At 33.5% G+C, this 22,021-nt stretch overlaps 1 protein-coding gene across 11 annotated transcripts in view; it reads right to left on the bottom strand.

Moving 5' to 3' along the window:
* The window catches only part of NBEA (neurobeachin), a 685,885-nt gene that overhangs the window by 528,451 nt on the left and 135,413 nt on the right, over positions 1–22,021 (bottom strand). Inside the window, exon 1 of one of the 11 annotated variants that reach the window (XM_043576759.1) lies at positions 2,069–2,162. The exons of the other annotated variants lie outside the window; for them this stretch is intronic. Coding sequence (XP_043432694.1) covers positions 2,069–2,136 — 68 coding nt within the window. The 5' untranslated portion in view covers positions 2,137–2,162. Of the gene's footprint in view, positions 1–2,068; positions 2,163–22,021 lie in introns of those variants that run through there. 11 annotated transcript variants of the gene reach the window in all.

The raw sequence follows: 22,021 nt of genomic DNA, 5'->3' as shown, positions 1-22,021 counted from the left end.
ATTTTTCTCACAAGCATGAGGAAACTTGTTTCGTCTCTTTAAAATTAAATATAAATCAAAACATAACTGCATAGTTTTTTTATATTCCAAAGCCAAACACCGAAGTTCATCTATACATATGTATATTATCTGCTTCAAGTAAATCTACCATAAGAAACATACCCACAAATACATCAGTTCTCCATAATAAAGACTTTATCATAATATTGTTTTAAAGAACATGTTATCACAGAGAATTTTAAATGTGTATGCAATATTACTTTTGAGAACACACCTATTTTTAAAGAAAACTTTTCATTTAGACCTATTTTTAAAAAATAACTTCTAATTTTTTAGAAAATATCCAGAGAAATATGCAAGATGTTTTTTATGTTCATATATGCCTTCAGGAAAGCTCATGAGAGCAGAAAACAAATGATCTGTATAGTATTGAAATGAAAGTGGCAGTTAATTATACAATGTATACACAAACACATAAAAGCACACAAAGAGAAGTGCCAGACAAAGATAAAGCACTTATTATGTCTGTTGAAGGAAGAAACAAAATAAATAAATAAATAAATAAATAAATAAATAAATAAATGACTGCACTGAATTAAGCTTTGATAATATATTATTTCACCAAGTTACACACTGAACAATTTTCAACTAGCAGCATTAATACATGATGGCAAACCTAATTAAGAAAATATATATTCCTTCATTGTATATGCTTCCTGTAGTTTATAACAATAAATGACAACAAGCCAAACTTCATCAGCAATTAAAATTCCTATTTACAATGCTACATAAGGTACCCTAATTTGCCTATTTATATTCATAAGAAAGAGTAAGACCACAGATTAATAAATATATTTTAAATTCACAAGTACTCATTCCTACAAGGAATTAAGAAAATCTGTTAATGAGGAAAACTTGAAAATAACTAAGGTCCAAAAGGAATCTAAAGTGATTCCATTCTCTCAACTTATGCTAACTCTTCTGGTTTCAATAGTATTGACAACACATTTCTCTGAAAATGTGGATATTCTTGTTCAATTCAGAAATATTCTCATTAAAAGAATCAATTGCATATTATCATTATTATTATAAAGACTGTAGTTTAATGGATTATATGACATCAGCTAGAAAAAATATAGTGTAACTGGAAATAAGGTACTCATTACAGGAAATTAAAATTCAAACACATTAATTGGCCCTAATTCTTTTAACCACACAAAAAAAGTAAACTAGCATTACAAGTCAACGTAATTCTTTCACTTTGACCTAAAGTTAGACATTTGTAAGAAAAACACAACCACCAAAGAATCTCTTGGGATTTTTTTTAATGTTTCTGTAAAGAAAAACAGCTATTAAGCAATCTAGGCCATTTTGAATGAATTGTATGAATAATAAAAGCCACTTCACAAATAACTGCATAGTACCACTGCACAAAAATACTTCTGCTTAAATGGTTGAGAAGAATAAAGAAATCAGTGCATAGAGATCACACAATTTCCTAATCTTTTCATGGAATTCTTGTCTACACCTGAGTTAGGGACTTAAGGGGAAAGGTGACTAACATTCCTAAACATCAGCACTGCCAAAAAGAGAGACTAGAAATGTCTATGGTCCCTATGGTCCATGAAAAAAATGCAAAATAAATCACTCTCCTATGTAAAGCCATATAAAATTACAACAATGCCATGGATTTTCTTACTCTTTTTATGTCAGAAGGACTACTCTTTCTCAAACATCTAATGAATAAATGCAGACTTCTAATCACAGTGGAATTCCATTACAAAATCAGAAATATTAATTTTATTCCAAAAATCTTAACACGTATCTATGCTACCCATATAAAGTTAATTTCACTTCAGTTTTAAGTATGACAACAATTGAAAAGTCAAATGCATTCACTAACAAAAGTATTGTAAATTTATACCTAAAACTGAATGCAATAGCAATACTACATCTTTTCAAAAAAAAAAAATCTTTAAAATAGGTATATTTGACATGGTGGATGTAATAGTAAATAGATGGCCATCTTCGAAGAGGTACATTTTCAAACATAATTTAACAAACTTACCAGTAACTAAAATGCATCGGATTGCTGCAGGGCTCACAATAAACTTGCAAAATTCTGTGTACTGCCATACAAAATTTCTCTCCATTCTTGCCTATTTCCAACTCCCCTAGATACAAAGGCAAATATAAAGGATACTTCAGCCCATTCCTATATCTCCTACATACCACTTCCTGTCTAGACATATCAGTTCATCTGTAGAGGATCTAAGTATATAGGATAACCAAAAAGCAAGTATCTGTGTCAGCCAAAACTAGTATACACAACATAGAAGTTTCTCTTGAAAAGTATAGCAATACCCAAAAATGGATTTCCATAGGAATATTTTACTTAATAGACAGAAAGTGTTCTTTTATATCTTAAAGTAAAATTGCTAAACTTTTCAACAGATAGTACTATAACATATCATGTTCTTTTAAGTAGCAATTCTACTTTAGGAATAGTTAAGGGTGTTTAATAATCCTGCCTCCTTTTAAGGAAAATGACACTAAATAATCTATAGGGTTATTCTTAAAAATAATTAACACCTTCCAGTTCTTAATAAGCTTCCAATAAATTAGAAAATAATATTTATTTCAAGTAACATACTTATAAAGGGCTAGACCTTATGAAAATGAAGAAAATAGTATAATAATACCACTATGACAGCATATTTATTATCTCTCTAGAGCTTTCTGGTCCATATTATTAAGGAATACCACAGTCTTGGCCCACAAATACCTGAGAATATTTAATAACTGTATGAACATGACTAATTTCTGTTACTAATGATAAATATGTACTATATTTAGGTTCCACTGAAATTTATATAAATATAGATTTTGACTTGATTTTAATATAACTTTATCCATTTCAATTTGTCCATTATTTATCTTTTAAAGTAATTAATGTAGGCAATTTATAATCCTAAAAGTTTTATTATCTTTGAGGTTTTTGATTATTTAAAGATATACTGTATCATTAAGACAGACCTAATGTATAACTGAAATGATTGAGATTGAATATGAAACCTCAGTTCAAAGGCAGTTCTTAGGACACAGAAACTGTCTTTTCAATCTGTTTTGTACTGAAACAAGCAAAGTACCTCAGCTACATGAACTGTTTAAATATATTAAGAAGAATGGAATTCATAATGTAAAAAATTAAAGATTCCCTGGGATCCAACACATCCTGCCCTTTTAAAAGGATGTTTTTAATATCTTAAGAAACACTACAGACAAAGTAATTGCCAGAATAAATTAAGAAGTAGATTACATTCCATTAAGATTAAGGTACCAGTAAGGGGAGAAAACCTTTTGACTTTTTCATAAGGTTTCGTCTTTTTTGTAGCCAAATTTGGTATTGAGATACACTGAAATCTTGCAGACAATGATTAAAATTATATAAAATATCTAATACCACTGTTTCTATGCTGTATCTCTGACTAGAAAACTCTTCTGAGATAAGAGTGATCAGAGCAGGAACAAAACTGTAAAAGAAATAAACTCAAGTCCATACCCAAGATAATTTCTCACTCAACACAATTAATTTCAGTGACACCCATACACAAAAAAAAAATCTCACAAAAGTTAGAAGGGTTAAATTTCTTCACAGTTCACAACTGGAAAGGTCTAAACCAAAGTTTCTAATTCCATATCCATTTGACAGTCACGTTTAAGACAATGTGTTCCTAAAGATGTGGTCTTAAAAGAACACTGCCTACCTGCCTATATAGGCAATAAACCTGATACAGAAAACTGTCACATTCATCAATTCAGACATCAAGTGGAGATACATGCTGAAATAAGTAAAATACATTTATCTGCAGAGTCAAATAAGGAAAACAGTGAAATGCAGCACAGGAAAATGTAAGGACAGATGGAATATACTGGTAGCACAGGAAATCACTAAGCCTGCCTACAGCCATGAAATCTCTCAGTAATTTCCACCTTTTCTTTCAGCCTGATAAGGAGACAGGCAGCCTCATAAACTGAATTGGCTACCCCTGTCATGGCTATTTGAGAGTATTCTTTAAAGGTCCTATTTTATCTTTTTATTTTATTTTAATTATTTTTAAATTTATTTTAAGTTTATTTATTTATTTATTTTGAGAGAGAGAGAGAGAGAAAGAGAACACACATGCACACAAGCAGAGGAGAGGCAGGCAGAGAGAGAGAGAGAGAGACAGAGAGAGAGAGAGAGAGAGAGAGAGAGAGAGAGAGAGAGAGAGAATGAATCCCAAGCAAGCCCCGCACAGTCAGCGTGGAGCTCGACATGGGGCCTGAACTCAGCAACAATGAGATCACGACCTGAGCTGAAACCCAGAGTCAGACATTTAACTGACTGAGCCATCCAGGGGCCCCTAATGGTCCTATTTTAAAGTTCATCAGGGAATCACACATTTTTACCTTCCTTTGGTAATAGATTTTGATTTTACGTTTCATCAACCTATTTTATTTCTGAAAAATGTTATAGCCAAAAAGTCAAAGTTCATAAAATTGTGATTGAAATGTCTCAAAATCTGTCTTCTATGGAAACAAAATTTTAACATGTTTAATTCTAAAGGAATTAATTTTAAGCCTCTTATGACATAGTTATATGTTCATATATAGTACCTACCAGTATTTACATAGTTTGAGAACAAAACAGCCTTTGACCAGCTCCACTCATAACTCCACAAACAGCCAATAGATATTTACTAAAAAGGGTCTCAAAGCCTACTAATTTAATCCCAATTGAAAAATGACCACTTACAATACTTTAAACATCCTTGTCCCTTTATGAAAATTTAGTAGACAAGTTACAAGTGGCAGTTACTAGTAACCATGTACAATCCATGGATACACGAATACTTTAGAAATTTAATGTTGTATCTTCCTAACCTAAGAAGTTGAAAATTTCAAAAATGAAACAGAGACATAATGACACATGTGTGATGCCCTTCAAGATCAAAATATGTCATAGCAGGGGAACCAAATAGCCAATCCTTTATCCTGGTGTCAAGGCCCAGTCTGTTTAACAGAAGCAGGATTAAAAATACACCCTGGAAGTGCTAAAATTGTCAAATAAAGAAAATAAGTATTAAAACAGCTAACGTGGGGGTGCCTGGCTGCCTCAGTTGGTTGAGCGTCACACTCTTGATTTTGGCTCAGGTCATGATCCCAGGGTCATGGGATCAAGTCCCACATCAGGCTCCACACTGAGCACAGAGCTTGCTTCAGATTCTCCCTCTCTCCATCTGTCCCTCTCCCCTGTTCGGGCTCTCTCTCCGTCTCTCTCACTCTCTTATAAAAACAAAAACAAAAACAAAAAGACAGCTGACTACACAGAAAGCTGAAATAATTATTTGATACTTAGGCTTTACAAATGCCCAGGAATTTTCTGGTGTTTTAAAATTATTATTTAAATGATCAGGCAATAAACTGACTTCTTACTTCTTTTTTTCTTCAGTTTGTGTACAATTCTGAAAATCTATACATGTAGATTTTGATAATCCTACCAGAATCAAGATACAGACCTGTTCCATCACACCAAAAAAGCCCTCATATATTCCATCTCTTTAGAGCTTTACAAATCACATTCTTCCAACTCCCATAATCTTGAGTAACTACTCATCTCTTATCCATCACTACAGTTTTGACATTTCAAGAATGTCATATAAATTGAATCATATAGCATGGAATCTTCTGAACTTGTGTTTTTTGACCACAACATATTGTCTTGGATACTCATCCAAGTAGTTGCATATATCAAGAGTTTATTGCTTTTACTTGGTAAAAGAGTATTCCATTGTATGAATGGATTACCACAATTTGTGTACATTTGAGTTATATCTAGTTAACAATAATTACAAACAGGACTACTATAAGCATTCACACAAAGGCTTCTGTGAAACACAGCTTTCATTCATTTCTCATAAATATAAACCTATAGGAGTAGAGGAGCTGAATTACAAGGTAAATGTCTATGTTTACCTTTGTAATAAACTGCCAAGTTGCCAGAGTGGCTGTACCACTTGGAAATTCACCAGTAATATATTCCAGTTGTTTTTCAGCACTTGGCACCATGAGTATTTTTTACTTCGGCCATCTTACTAAGTGTGTAGTTGTACCTTCTACTAGTTGTATTATATACATTAATTACCCTGTTGATTAATGATGCTGAACATCTTTTCATGTGCTATTTTGACATCCTTATATCTTCTTTGGTTAAGTGTCTGTTCAACTTTTTGCCCATTTTTTTTATTGGATTTTATGTTTTCTTACTATTAAACTTTTAGGGACTTCTTTATATATTCTTTTTTTTTTTTTTTTCAACGTTTATTTATTTTTGGGACAGAGAGAGACAGAGAATGAACGGGGGAGGGGCAGAGAGAGAGGGAGACACAGAATCAGAAACAGGCTCCAGGCTCTGAGCCATCAGCCCAGAGCCCGACGCGGGGCTCGAACTCATGGACCGCGAGATCGTGACCTGGCTGAAGTCGGACGCTTAACCGACTGCACCACCCAGGTGCCCCTTCTTTATATATTCTTGATGATTATAATCCTTTGTCAAATAAAGTAGTTTCTACTCTTTTCCTCCAGGCTGTAATGTGTCTTTTCATTGCATCTTTTGCTAACTAAAGGATTTTAACTTTGATAAAGTCAAAGTCAAATTTATCAATTTTTGTCTTTTATGTATCTTTTGTGGTCATGTCTAAAATGACTTTGCATAGCCTAGATCACAAAAATTATCTCCTATGTTTTCTTCTAAAAGTTCTATAGTTTTATATTTTACAGTTAGAGTTAATGTTGAGTTTATGTTTTTTAAGTGTGAGGTTTAGTTCAATGGCCATTTTTGACATACAACTATCTTTCCTCCCCTAGATTCACTTTGCACCTTTGCCACAAATCAATTGTCCTTATTTGGGAGACTATTTCTGGACTCTATTCTGTTCTGGTGATAGTGTCTATGGCTTTGCTAATATCATACTACATTCATTATTATAGCTTTATAGTAAGTCTTGAAGGCAGGCAAGTATGATTCCTTTTTCAAAATCATTCTTTTGCTTCTTTTTCAAAATCATTTTAGCTAGTCTAGTTATTTTATGTTTTGATATAAATTTTAGAATCATCTTGCATATATCAACAAACAAATCTAGCTAGGACATTAACTGGTATTGTGTTAAATCTATTGATCAATTCAATGACATCCTTACTATGTTGAGTTCCCTATACATGAACACAATAAATCTCATCATTTATTTAATATTTTCATTTCTTTCATCAGCAGTTTGGAGATTTCAGCACACAGATCCTTACATGTTTGGACATTTATATTTTAAGTATTTAAATTTCTGAAGCTATTGTTAAAAGTATTTTGCATTTGGTTTCCTAATACACATTGTTAATGCAAAGAAATAAAATTTATTTTGCGTAAGAAATCATGTCATCTGTAAAGGGATAGTTCTAATTTTTCCTTTCCAATGTAAATAACTTTTAATTCTTTATCTTGCCTTCCTCCAATGGCTAGAACTTCGGATTTGGATCAGAATCACAAAGCTACAACTCAGAGCTGAATTCATATATAATGTTACTGAGTTACTTCCCAAGTTCTCTCCTTTCCATGATTTCCCTGATAATTTCTGGTTGTGGGGCTCTTCTTTTCATTTCTGCTTTCAAACTGCTAGTGCTTCAGTTTCCTCACTCTGCTGCACACTTCTGTAATGCTGCTCAAATCCAGAGCAAACCAGCAGTAACAGGGATAAAACAAAGCAATATAAAGGTTTCTCATTCTGAAAGTAAAAATCCTGGAATCCGCCAGTCCATCCACTCTATCAAGTAAAAAGCTAAACAGACTAAAAAAACCACAGCTCTTCTAGGATCCAATAAGAGAGAGGAAGAGGGCAAACCAATGCCCCCAAGACTGGGGAGACAAACAGGAAACTATAGGGAGTCGTGGGTTACCAGAGCAGACACACACAAGTGGAAACCACTGTGGCAACCAGTACCCAGGTAGGGAAAGCAGAACTGTAATTGACAAATTACTAGATCTGAGTGCTTTCAACCCTTCCAATTATATAAAGGTCCCTACATTTACTGGGTGATTTATTTCCAGGAAATAAACCAGGTTTTCACAATAAATAGCAGAGAAAAATCCTTCCAGGCTTCCAGCAAGGCAAAGGAAAATGAACTTGAAATACACAACAGCAATCTTTTCTTAACAAGGCCTGCACTTGGAGAAACCAGTTAACCAATCCTAACCTGCTGAGTTAAGAGCCTAAGTGACCTAGAGAAGGGAAACATCCAACTACAGTCAACTCTAGTCATCTCCTCCCACCTAAAGGCATTGAAAAAGAAAAAAACAAAAAAACAAAACCCCTGAGAAACACGTGAAATTCACAGTCCAGAGGCAAAGGCTGACTAAAAGACTAACACCTAATCATAAGACTAAGGACACTTTCTCTGCTCCACGCCTCACCTCCACATTACTAAAGGCCTATTTACAGAAGTTCCTTTTACCAAATACACAGTGTCTGACCATCAAGAAAAAATTATGCTAAGCCCTTATGATAAGGGCTCTAATGGATGAAAGAGACATCACAGAAGAACAAATGGGCAACATAAGCAAAGAGATGGAATTCCTAAGAAAGAACCAAAAAGAAATGCTAGCAATAAAAACTACTGTAAAAGAAATGAAGACCATGTTTGATGGGAATATTAGTAGACTGAATACAGCTGAGGAAAGAATCTGTAAACTGGAGTATATATCAATCGAGTCTTCCAAAACCCCAAACCAAAGGGAACAAAAACTGAAAAAAAGAAGAAGAATACCAAGGACTGTGGACAAGTAGAAAATGTGTAACATAGCCATTATGGGAATACCAGGAGAAGAAAGCTACAAAGGAACAGAAGAAATATTTAAAAAAACAATGACTGAGAATTTTCCCCAAATTTGTGTCGGACATAGATCCAGAAAGCTCAGAGAACACCAAGTAAGATAAATGCTAAAATAACCTATATCTAGGCATATCATTTTCAATTTACAGAAAATCAAACATCACAAAAAAATCCTAAAAGAAGCCAGTGGGAAAAACACAATACCAATAGTCAAAATTAGGTAAGAATTACATCTGACTTCTCTTCAGAAATCATGCCAGCAAGAAGAGAATACAGTAAACATTTAAAAATGGTAAGAGGAAAAAGAAAAAACAAAAAAACAAAAAAAAAACAAAACGGCAACCTCACGTTCTCTAACCTGAAAAATTATCCTTCAAAAGTGAAGGAGAAATAAAGACTATCTCATACAAACAAAAACTGAGGAAACTGTTGCTAGTCTACTGTCTTGCAAAAAATGTTAACAAAAATTCTTTAGAAAGAAGGAAAATAATATAGGTCAGAAACTTGAATCTATGTAAAGAAAGCAAGAGCACTAAAGAGGAATAAAGGTAAAAAAAAAGTTTGAATTTTGTATTCTAAACTGATCTAATACATAACAGTTTGTTCAAAATAATAATACCAACATTGTATTTCATTATGTATGCTTATGTATATTCATTATGTATGAATATGTATACATGCTTATATATGTTTCTATATGAAATCAATGACATATGAAGTTAATGACAGCAATGATACTAGGGATAAGAAGGAATGATGATTATTTTGTTGTTATGAAGTAAACACACCACCCATGAAGTGGTAAAGTGTTATATGATAGTAGACTTAAATTAGTTGCAAACTCTATGGCAACCATTAAAAAAAGGTTAAAAATATAACAAAAACTGATATCTAAGAAAGGAGAGAAAATGGAATTATACAAAATGCTTAATTAAAATCTCAAAAGGCAGAAAAAGACTAGAAGACAAAAACTGTAACAAAAAACAAAACAACAAATCTAAAACAGGAACAAATATCATAGATATTAATCCAATCATATCAATAATCAATTTGAATGTCAATGTCTAAATGCACCAATTAAAAGACAGAAGCTGTCAGGGGCGCCTGGGTGGCGCAGTCGGTTAAGCGGCCGACTTCAGCCAGGTCACGATCTCGCGGTCCGTGAGTTCGAGTCCCGCGTCAGGCTCTGGGCTGATGGCTCAGAGCCTGGAGCCTGTTTCCGATTCTGTGTCTCCCTCTCTCTCTGACCCTCCCCCGTTCATGCTCTGTCTCTCTCTGTCCCCAAAATAAATAAACGTTGAAACAAAAAAAAAAAATTAAAAAAAAAAATAAAATAAAAGACAGAAGCTGTCAGAATGAAATGAAAAACACAACCCACCTATAATGCTGTCTACAAGAAATCCAGTTTAATATAAAGACACAGATTAAAAGTAAATGGGTAGAAAAAAATATACCAAGCTAACAACAATCAAAACAAAGTAGAAGTACCTACATTAATTTCAGACAGGGCAGTCTTCAAAGCAAGGAAAATTATCAGAGATTAATTAAGAAGGTATTATATAATGATAAAGGGGTCAGTTTTTCAGGAAGACATAACATTTCTTAAAGTGTATACACCTAACAACAGAACATCAAACTACGTGAGGCAAATACCACTGTAACTGCAAGGAGAAACAGATGAATCCGCTGTTACACCTGGAGACTTCAACATCCTTCCCTCTCTCACAAACAGACAAATGCAGCATGCAGAAAATCAGTCAGGACACAGTTGAACTCAACAACACCAACAAGTAACTGGAGAAGACTGGTATCTATACACAACTTCATCCAACAACAACCGAATACACATTTCTTTCAAGCTTACATGGAACATTCAAAAAGACAGACCACAACTGGAGCCATAAATCACAACTTACGAATTTTAAGTGAATAAAAATCATACATGTCTTCTCTCAGATCACAAGAGAATTAATAATTAGAAATCAATAAAAGAACATAACACGTGGAGATTAAAAGCACACTTTCAAATAACATGGATTGAAGAATCTCAAGAGATACTAAAAATATTTTGAATGAAATTAAAATGAAAACACAACATAGCAAAATTTGTGGAATGAAATGAAAGCAATGCTTACAATGAAATTTACAGCACTGAATGCTGTGATATTGTGATCTATAATAACAACATATTTATTTGGTCTTCATCCTTGTTTCTGGCACAGAGCTCCTAAAATCCCTGGAATTTCCTAAGTGATGAGAGTGAGAAAAATGTCTTTTGTCATGGTAATGAGATTACTTCGGGTACTCACCTAAAGATGGGAACTAGTTGCCAGGGAAGCCAATCACGTGATGAGAAGGTTGGAAATTTTAGTCCCACCTCCCTAACCCTGTCTCCCAGGGACAACAGAGATACTGGAGACTGAGTTCAACCACCAATGGCCATTGATTCAATCAATCAAAATCCCAAAAAGGCAGGATTTGAAGAGCTGGTCTGTGAACATCTGGGGATGCTGAGACAGTGGAATGCCTGAAGAGGGCATGGTAGCTCTGTGCGCCTTTCCCTATATGTTGCCCTCATGCATTTCTTCCATCTAAATGTTCATCTAGATGTTCATCTGTATCTTTTATCGTATCTTCTTATAATAAACCAGCAATCCAGTAAGCAAAATGTTTCCCTGAGCTCTGTGAGACACTCTAGCAAATTAATTAAACCAAAGGAGGTGATAGTAGGAACCTCTGATTGATAATCTATCAGAAATCCAGGTAGCAACCCAGACTTCTGATTGGCACCATAAGTCCAAGGAGGGGGTTGGTTGAACCCTCAATGTATAGTCAGTTGGTCAGAAGTACAGGAGATAATCTGGGCTTGTGACTGGTATCTGAATTCAGAGCAGAAGTCTTCTACGACAGGGCCATTAATGTGTGCCATCGGACACTACCTCCAAGTAGACAGTGTTAGAATTGAATTAAATTGTAGGACAATCAGCTAGTGTTACAGAGAATTGTTCGGAGTGGCAGTGGTAGAGGGAACCACCTCTCTACACACTGGAATTATGTGCTGAATCCTCTATTATGCACCTATAGAAAAGAAGAAAGATCTAAAATAATAATCTACATTTCCACCTTAAGAAACTAGAAAAATGATGGGGCGCCTGGGTGGCTCAGTCGGTTAAGCGTCCGACTTCGGCTCAGGTCATGATCTTGCGGTCCGTGAGTTCGAGCCCCGCGTCGGGCTCTGTGCTGCCAGCTCAGAGCCTGGAGCCTGTTTCAGATTCTGTGTCTCCCTCTCTCTGACCCTCCCACATTCATGCTCTGTCTCTCTCTGTCTCAAAAATAAATAAACATTTAAAAAAAAATTAAAAAAAAAAAGAAACTAGAAAAATGAGAGTAAACTAAATCCAAAGTAAGCACAGAAGAAGAAGAAGAAGAAGAAGAAGAAGAAGAAGAAGAAGAAAGATAAAGAGGAGGGGGGAGAGGGGAAGGAGGAGAAGGAGAAGAGGAGGAGGAGGAGGAGGAGGAACAGGAGGAGGAGGAGGAGGAGGAGGAGGAGGAAGAGGAAGAGGAAGAGGAAGAAGAATTATTAGAGTACAAATGAAAACAACTGAAAAGAGGAAATCAAAAGAGAAAATCAATGGAACAAAAAGCTAGTTCTTTGAAAACATCGATGAAATTGAATAACCTCTAGCCAGTCTAATAAAAAAAAGTGACAGGACAGAAAATAATACTAATGTCAGAAATGAAAGAAGGGATGTAACTACAGATCCTATGGAAATTAAAAGAATAAAAAGGAATACTAGGAACAATTCTATGCCCACAGATTTGATAACCTAATGAAAAAGACCAGCTACTTGAAAGGCACAAGCTGTCAAATCTCACACAGAAAGGAATAAACATTCTGAACACACTTGTATCTATTAAAGAAACTGACTCAACAATTAATTTTCTAAAACAGAAAGCACCAGGCTCAAATGGGATCACTAGAGTAAATTCTACCAAACACTCTAAATGGGAAGAAATTATACCAATTGTCTAGAATGTCTTTCAGAGAGTTGAAACAGAGGAACTACTTCCTAAGCATCACTCTAATACCAAAACCAGACAAAGATATTTTAAGAAAACTACAGACCAATGTCTCCCATGAACATATATGCAAAAATCCTCAATCAGATATTAGCAAATTATATCTTTAAAAGTACAAAAAGAATTACACAACACCACAACCAAGTGGGATTTATCCAAAGTACGCAAGGCTAGTTCAAGATTCAAAAATCAAATATAATCCGTCACATCAATAGGCTAAAAAAGAAAAATGACATGCTCATATCAAAAGATGCAGAAGAAACATCTGTCATAATTCAACAACGATTCATGATAAAAACTCTCAGTAAACTAGGAACTTTCTCAACTTGATAAAGATTATCTATAAAAAACCTACAACTAAGGGGCGCCTAGGTGGGAGTTGGTTAAGTGTCCAACTTCAAGTCATGATCTTGCGGTTTGTGAGTTCGATCCCTGCATCGGGCTGGGTGCTGACAGCTCAGGGCCTGGCGCCTGCTTTGGATTCTGTGTCTCCCTCTCTCTCTGCCCCTCCCCTGCTCACATTCCGTCTCTTCTCAAAAATAAACAAACATTAAAAAAAATTAAAAAAAAAACCCTACAGCTAACATCATACTTAATGATGAAAAACTAAAGCTTTCCCACCAAGATGAGACACAAGGCAAAATGTCCCATCTCACCACTTCTTTTCCACATCATACATACAAATTGGGAAGGGAGACATTAAAGTGTCTTTGTTTGCAGGTGGCATGATTGTATAGAAAATCTGAAAAAAAATCCACAAAAAAACTCTTGGAACTAATAAGCAATTAAAGCAAGCTTGCATGATACAAGGTTAATATAAAAAAGTCAAATTGTTTTCCTACAAACCAACAATGAACAAGTGGAATCTGAAATTAAAATTTTAGTACCATTTACATTAGCAACCCCCAGAAATCAAATACTTATGTATCTAAATCTAACAGTATATAAATAAGATCTGTATAATAAAAATTAAACTCTCCAAATTGAAATAAAAAATGAACTAAATAAATGGAGAGATATTCCATGTACATGAATAGGAGGAAGAAATACTGTCAACATGTCTGTTCTTCCCAAACGGATCTATAGGTTCAGTGGAATACTAGTCAAAAATCCAGTAAACTATTTTATGGGTATTGACAATGTATTCTAAAGTTTATACAGAGAGGCAAAAAATAGTCAACAAAGTATTAAAGAACAAAGTTAGAGTGCTGACACTACTAACTTCAAGACTTACTATAAAACTATAGTAATCAAGACAGTGTGGTATTGGGGACAGAATAAAAAATAGATCAATGAAACAGAATAGAGATCTCATAAATGGACACAAATAAATATAGTCAACTGATCTTTGACAAGTGAACAAAGGTAATACAATGGAGCAAAGACAGTATCTTCAACAAACTGTGCTGGAAAAACTGACCAACTACCCATCTAGAAATACACCTTACACCTTTCACAAAAATTTACTCAAAATGGGTCACAGACCTAAATGTAAAATGCAAAACTAAAAAACTCCTAGAAGATAACATAAGAAAAAACATGGATGACCTTGAGTATGGTGATGACATTTTAGATATAATACCAAAGAGAAATCCATTAAGAAATAATTGATAACTTTGACTTCATTAAAATTAAAATCTTCTCCTAGAAAGATAATAGCAAGGGAATTAAAAGACAAGCCACAGACCGGGAGAAAATATTTGCAAAAGATACACCTGATAAAAAAACAAAAAACAAACAAAAAAAAAAACCTGTTATCCAAAGAATAAAAAGGACTCTTAAAACTGAACTGTAAGAGGGTGCCTGGGGGCTCAGTCAGTTGAGCATCTGGCTTCAGCTCAGGTCATGCTTTCACGGTTTGTGGGTTTGAGCCTCGCATTGGGTTCTGCACTGATGGTGCAGAGCCTGCTTGGTATTCTCTCTCTCTCACCCTTTCCTCTCTCTCTGTACCTCCTCTACTTTCACTTTCTCCCTCTCTCTCTCTCTCTCCCTCTCTCTCTCTCTCACTCTCTAAAAAATAAATAAATCTTTTAAAAAAAACTGAAGAAAACAAACAACCTGATTAAAATATGAACCAAAGACCTTAACAGACACCTCAATGAAGCAGATATAGATGAAAAATGAAGCTATGAAAAGATGCCCCATATCGTGTCATCAGGTAAATGCAAAAGGAAACAGCAATGAAGCACCACTACATACCTACTAAAATAGCCAAGTTCCAGACCACCGACACCAAGTGCCAGTGAGACTATGGAGCAGCAGGAATTCTCATGCATTTCTGGTGGAATGCAAAAAATGGCATGCCCACTTTGGAAGACAGTTTAGAGGTTTCTTACAGAAATAAACATACTTTCATCATATGAACCAGCAACCATGCTCCTTGGTATCTACCCAAAGAAGGTGAAAAGTTATATCCATACAAAAACCTGCACAAGGTTTACAGCAGCTTCAGTCATAATTGTCAAAATTTGGAAACAACCAGGATGTCCTTCAGTAGGTGAATGGGTTCATAAGCTGTGGTATATACAGACAAAGGAATATATACATTCAGAGCTAAAAAGAAATGAACTATCAAGCCATGAAAAGACATGAAGGGATCCTCATTGTATATTACCAAGTGAAAAAAGACAATCTGAAAAGGTTGCATACTGTATGATTTCAACTACGACATTGTGGAAAACACAAAAATATGAAGATGATGAAAAGACCAGTGGTTTCCAAGGGGTGGGTATGAGAAGGAAGAGGATGAGTAAGTGGAGCACAAAGAATTTTCAGGGAAGTGAAAGTACCTGGTATGGTATTCTAATTATGGATACACTGTTGTCACATTTTTCCTAAGCCCATAGAACGTATAACACCAAGAGTGAATTCTAAGATAAACTGCAGACTTTGGGTCATTACATTGAAACAATTTAGTGTCATCCTTGGTAAAACATGTGTCATTCTGATGAGTGATGTTGATTAAGGGGGAGGGTATATTATGTGGGGGAAAGGGAGTATACGGGAAATCTCTATCTTCTTGATTTTATTGTAAACCTAAAACTTCTCCTAAAAATGGAAGTCTTTAAAAAAATTAAAAATAATTTTAAAATTTCTAAATAAAAAGAATTTCAAAAGTAATAAAAATTCTGCAAAGAAGAAGATTTGTAGTTTTTATTTAGGGCACGTTAAGTGTGAGATACCTTCTACAGAGTTTGGGTATATGAGCCTAAACAGAAGATAGCTAGAAAAAAAGCTTTGGGAGTTATCAGCCTAGGTAATAAGATCAAGGACCCAGAAACAAAGTAACATAAAAGTAAATAAAATTACAATACTAAGTTGACTAGAACCTCCTGATGATGACTTATTAATTCCTAAAGATTCAATTCAGAAGAAAAGATTCTTACAGATTAATTCTTTTCTTAAATATGACATAATGGTCATCACATCCAGGGAAGAGCAAGGGAAAAGAGCCTCAACATTGGGAAGAACCCACTTTTCATTAGAAAATAGGGGCTTCTGGGGCACCTGGGTGTCTCAGTGAGTTAACGGTCCACTTCTTGATTTCGGCTTAAGTCCTATCTCATGGTTCATGAGACTGAGCCTGTATCAGGTTCTGCACTGACAGTGCAGAGATCCTCTCTCCCTCTCTCACCGCCCCTCCCCAGCTCATGTGAGAGCTCCCTCTTTCAAAATAAATAAACATTTAAAAGAAAGAAAGAAAGAAAGAAAGAAAGAAAGAAAGAAAGAAAGAAAGAAAGAAAGAAAGAAGAGAAAGAAAGAAGAGAAAGAAAGAAAGAAAGAAAGAAAGAAAGAAAGAAAGAAAGAAAGAAAGAAAGAGAAAGAAAGAAGAGAACGAAAGAGAAAGAAAAAAAAGAAATTTGGGCTTCTGAAGGTGAACAGCCTAGCATATGGCAATAGTTTTTGTAAAAGCAAATAATATCTATTTTAGTTTTAGATTCTATGATTACCATACAATCAAAATGAATGAAGCAATTTTTCTTACTTTCAAAAAGAATGTAAAAGGAAAGTTAAAGGAAATAAATTCTATTTCATGTGAAAAATAACAAAATTGTTACAAGACTGAAGTATCAAAGGAGAAAGGATGTGGATATACAAACTAAAGGAAAATTAACGCAATAATTCACTGAAGATGTGCTCATGTTGTCAAAATTTCTGCAACAAATAATTTGTAGTTAAACCTTTGACAAAACAATTATCCTTTTTTGGGGGGGTCAAAGATACAGCAAAAGCCTTGCCTTTTCCAGAGCAAATTATGTGCTATACACTGAAATAGCACAAAGTAACATAGCATTAAAAGTGGATTTCACTAGATTTAAAAGAAACTTTTCATGAAAGAATTATTGTGAAAAAGTAATCACTTATTGTAAAAAACACTTTAAAATGGACTATTAAGACACCAGCTTATGTGAAAAGTCAATGAATCATAAATCATAAATCAAGAGTAAAACAAAATATCCTTTGTTGTTGACAGCTGACAAATTTATTAAATTGCTACATGTACTGGAAGTTTTATTATTAGGTATCTCCTGTAAAGACTCCACAGAGTAAAAAGGACTTGTCTGACAAAAGGAGGCTATTTGAACATTAAATTATAATTTCCCTATGTTTTAGGCAGAATACTTAATGTATTTTATTTTTACTCCTTAAAAATTAATTTTCACAGTAAATGCAATATAAATTCCATTTTATTTAGCTAAATCTCACTAAATAATCATCTGCTTTTTTCTCCTCTAATAGTAGTAATACTGACCCAAATACACTTTGTGCCTATTTTACTTCAAAGAGTTTTTCATTAATAATTTAGTAAACTAAAATAAGGCAAACTAGCAAATATATATATACTAACTGTGACAGACATACATTCTTTCCAAAAAAATATAAAGGGAATATAATTGGTAGGTATGTATTTTAAAATATCTAAGTACTCGTGGAAACCAAAATACTATATTCCATACATATGTACAATAACCTTCACAAGAGAGATTATCATTATAAACAGATGTCTCACTTATTTTGCCTACCTAAACCAATCCCTTTTCATTTACTTGTCAGCTGGGTTAAAAGTATTTAAAAGAATTTTGACATTGTATTGTAGGTAACTTTTCCTCAACTTACAATCAGAAAATGTGATTGGAAAAAGGTCTTTTATGTCACTTCAAAGTCTAAGGAAACAATCTGTTGAGCTAAGTAAGTGACTGAAATACTGCAACTTCCAGGCAACTTTGTTGGTTTACACATGACAATAGTGCTAGTCAGGAATTTACAATGAAATTTTTAATTAAGGGAAATTCTTAATTATTAAGGGGACTATAAAATTCAAGATAATCATTGGAAGAACTGATGAGCAAGATACATTTTAAGAAAAAAAAACTTCATTTAAATTCACTAAACAAATTGATGAGTTCTTAACATTCACATTACAAGAAGATTCTTAATGATAGGTCACAGACATAAATGCCTTATGGGATTCTTTAAATCCTTTGTATATCTTATATTCCATCAAGCAGTCTACCAAACAGCTTATATCATAACTAAAATCAAAAAGAACACTTTTCTCAGAAAAAATATTTATATACTTAAAAGAATTCATTGAAACTATCACTTGAAATTGAATTTTAGCTTATAAAATTTTTCAGAATTAAAATCACATTAAAAATAAAATTTAGTAATACAAAATTATATCACATCAATAGTGATCTAATATTTACTGAGGAAAGAGAGAAAACACATTCAATGCCTATTATGTACCAGATAATATGGTAGATACTTCAACACGTACTATCTTAGTTTAGTTCATTTTATACTCAGATAAAGTTGGCATTATGAAAATCATACCACAGCTGGCAAAAGTGATTCTCAGAGTTGCCCACATTGGTTTAGAGGGAGGGCTCTGGAATCAGGCTTTCAGGATTCGGATCCTGGTTCTAATCTGCCACTTAAATCTCGTGCCTTGAGGAAGTTACTCGGTTTTTCTCTCCCTCATCAGCAGAAAAGTAGTACATGAGATAACACAGTTACAGAGGCTGGCACATAGTTAAGTACTCGGAACATGCCATGTACAACTAATACTACACATCCTTGAACGACCCGTCACCTAAAATCAGAAAGTACATAACACAACACTGGTGTGAGTCTTAATCTGTCTGACACCAAAGGAAGTCCTGCTTATTGCATCACACTGTCTCTAATGAGAATTTCTTCCTTCGTGTATTTTTAATTGCTTAATATACAAAAGTCTATTTATACCTTGCACTAGAAAACATTTTCCAAAGCAAATTCTTCCCACAACACACAATAAGGAAGATTTGTTTTATATCACCTACAGAATTTAATAACATATGTTCTTGAAAAAAGGAGGCTGGGCCAAATGAGAAAGAACGTCATGTACAGTCAATGTATCTGATCATCCAAATCAAAGGAAAATGAAATTTCTAATGTACTGAGTCATTCTTAGATATAAAATAAAAAAATATCATTACTTCAAGATTGGAGTTATACTTTCTTGAAATAATTTGTTAATCATTTATTTATTCTTTATGTTATTGACTATTAAATGTCTAATGGAAGCAATTGGTTTAGTCATTGCTTTCAATATTCACTGGACTAAGATTGACGCATCCAATGCAAAATAGTATTAGTTGCTGAGAAATGACAAAACATCCAAATAGCTTTGATCACTTGACAGAATTAATCAAGGTGATCACATTGCTTGAGAATCATTATGAATAGAATGAAATCACAATGGTAATTACATATTGGCCTAATTTACTTATTCAAAAACAGGTAACATCAAATATACTGTTTGTGGTGCCAAAAGCTATTTAACTCAATTCAACAGTATTATTGAATTATTATCTATTGAATATTATCTATTGATTTTGTTGGTTAATTTTTTTGTGCCATAATAAAAGCTAAAATTACATGTTAAAAGAGAAGGCGATAGGAAGTGTTATTCCTGGAGATTTAAATACTAAAGGGGCAGCTATACAAAATCCAAAACTAGTTACAGAAAACTCATCTTAAACCCTTCCAAGCTTTCTTTGACTTGGTGTTTGGCTTCAAAACTTGAGTTAACACATCTTCTATTTAAGCCACTATATCCAGAAAATGGATAGTTCAAAACCAGTTTTCATCACTACAACTAAAGTTCAAAATATAAGTCCTACTTCATTACTTCAGTAATTCTCTATTGTAAATACTATATCACTGGTAGAAAGAAGTTCAAATACAAAGTAATACAGCCTGTATTATGACAACCAACTTCCAAGATTAATAATATATCATTTTTTAAATATAAAACTGTAGTATTAGAGATAATCTTAAGATCGCCTAGCCCAATGTCATCAGGATAACAAAACCCAGCATGTACTGTTTACTACATCGATCTATATATTTTATCACATTTAATCTAAAGAATCCAATGAGCTATTATTACTACATTTTATAATGGTGGAAGCTGAAGCACAAAATTGTTAACAAAGGTGTACTAATAATACAGTAAACTCAGCATTTGAACCCAAGTCTGTCTGACTTTAAAGTCCACACATATAACAACTATAATACATAGCTTTCATGATAAAACAAAGCCACAAAAATTCTCACAAAGCCTACCTTTAAAGGCTCCAAAAAATAAGATAATTATGTCAATAAATCATTTTAATACAAAGCCTCTTATATAGAATAAAACTCATCAAGATTTGTAAGGACAGTGTAACAGTGCCAACAGAGAGGTAAAGCTTGCAGAAACAATACAAAGTTTCATAAAAATGGACTGCTAAGTAGACGAAAGTACATGGAAACTAAATACTTCAGCTTGAAACACGGAAGACAGAGAAGTAACTAACTTTATAGCTTAGCTCAATTGTTCCATAAAGTAATTAAGAATTAGATAATATTACATTTGTTGGCATATGCTTATTATGCAAACGGATTTTCAGAAAAGAGTGTATCTAATTTTCTCTGGAAATTTAAAAACTTTAAATAGATTCTCATTGATTTAGAATAATTCAGTAATAACTAAAAATAAGATGGTATACCCTATTTCAAGGTCTCATTCATCTATATGAGTTTAGGATATAGCCAGGAAACAAGAAATTCTACCAACCCTTGTCCTACAGCTAAGAATCTATGTTCTTCAAGTAGAGGGAGAAGTCCCATTTAACAACTTTAATATTTTAAATGTTAGAAAGACTATATCACTGAAAGACTATATCACTGATGTGCACACTTATCTATAATGCCCCCCCCTTTCAAAATTTTAAATAACAAAAGACTATACTGCTGATAGATACAGTTGTCCACAAAAGAGCCAACCTCAAACATCAAGGGCTTGGACACAATTAATGTAAAAGTATTAGATAAGAATTCAAAATAGCACATAACTGAATTAACTGCAGGGTAGCTTGGAATTGGGTATGTATGATTACTAAAGATGATAGTGATACTTTTCTTATTATATGTTTTCTGTTGGATTTAAACTAAGAAGAACATATATATCATTGCAAAAGTTGAAGTATTTTTTACAGAGAAAAGTTAAGATGAGTGACATAAAAGAACTAAAAACAAATAAAAATGAAAATCAGAATGCTGACTGTTTACATTGTCTTCTATCTCCATGATGAAATAAATACAGTTTAAGATACCAAAATATAGTGTAAATATCAAAATGAGTTTTGAAGACAGGCAATGAAAAATAACCATGTGCCTTGGATGAATGGACCAGATAACCTGTTAAAATATGATCTTAGCACTAAGATTTTATAATAGCTATTCATGTAGACATAAATTACTGTGATAGTTTGTTTTAGTTATAACATTTCAAACTCCATAATCTTTCTAATTTTATTCGCAAAGCAACAAATTCCAGTTCAGGTTAGAATAACTATGGACAATATTAATTCATAAGGAATATTTAAATTACACATGGGAATTTTCTACTGGCTACTTCCTCTGCCAATTTCTTCTCATAGCACTAAGTTTTTAATTACTGATTACAATGTATACTGGTTCACTTGGA

Source organism: Prionailurus bengalensis, chromosome A1 (genome assembly GCF_016509475.1).
Source record: "Prionailurus bengalensis isolate Pbe53 chromosome A1, Fcat_Pben_1.1_paternal_pri, whole genome shotgun sequence".
In the NCBI taxonomy this organism is placed as follows: domain Eukaryota; kingdom Metazoa; phylum Chordata; class Mammalia; order Carnivora; family Felidae; genus Prionailurus; species Prionailurus bengalensis.
The sequence above is the reverse complement of the archived record's forward strand: the minus strand, read 5'-3'. Positions and strand labels throughout refer to the sequence as shown.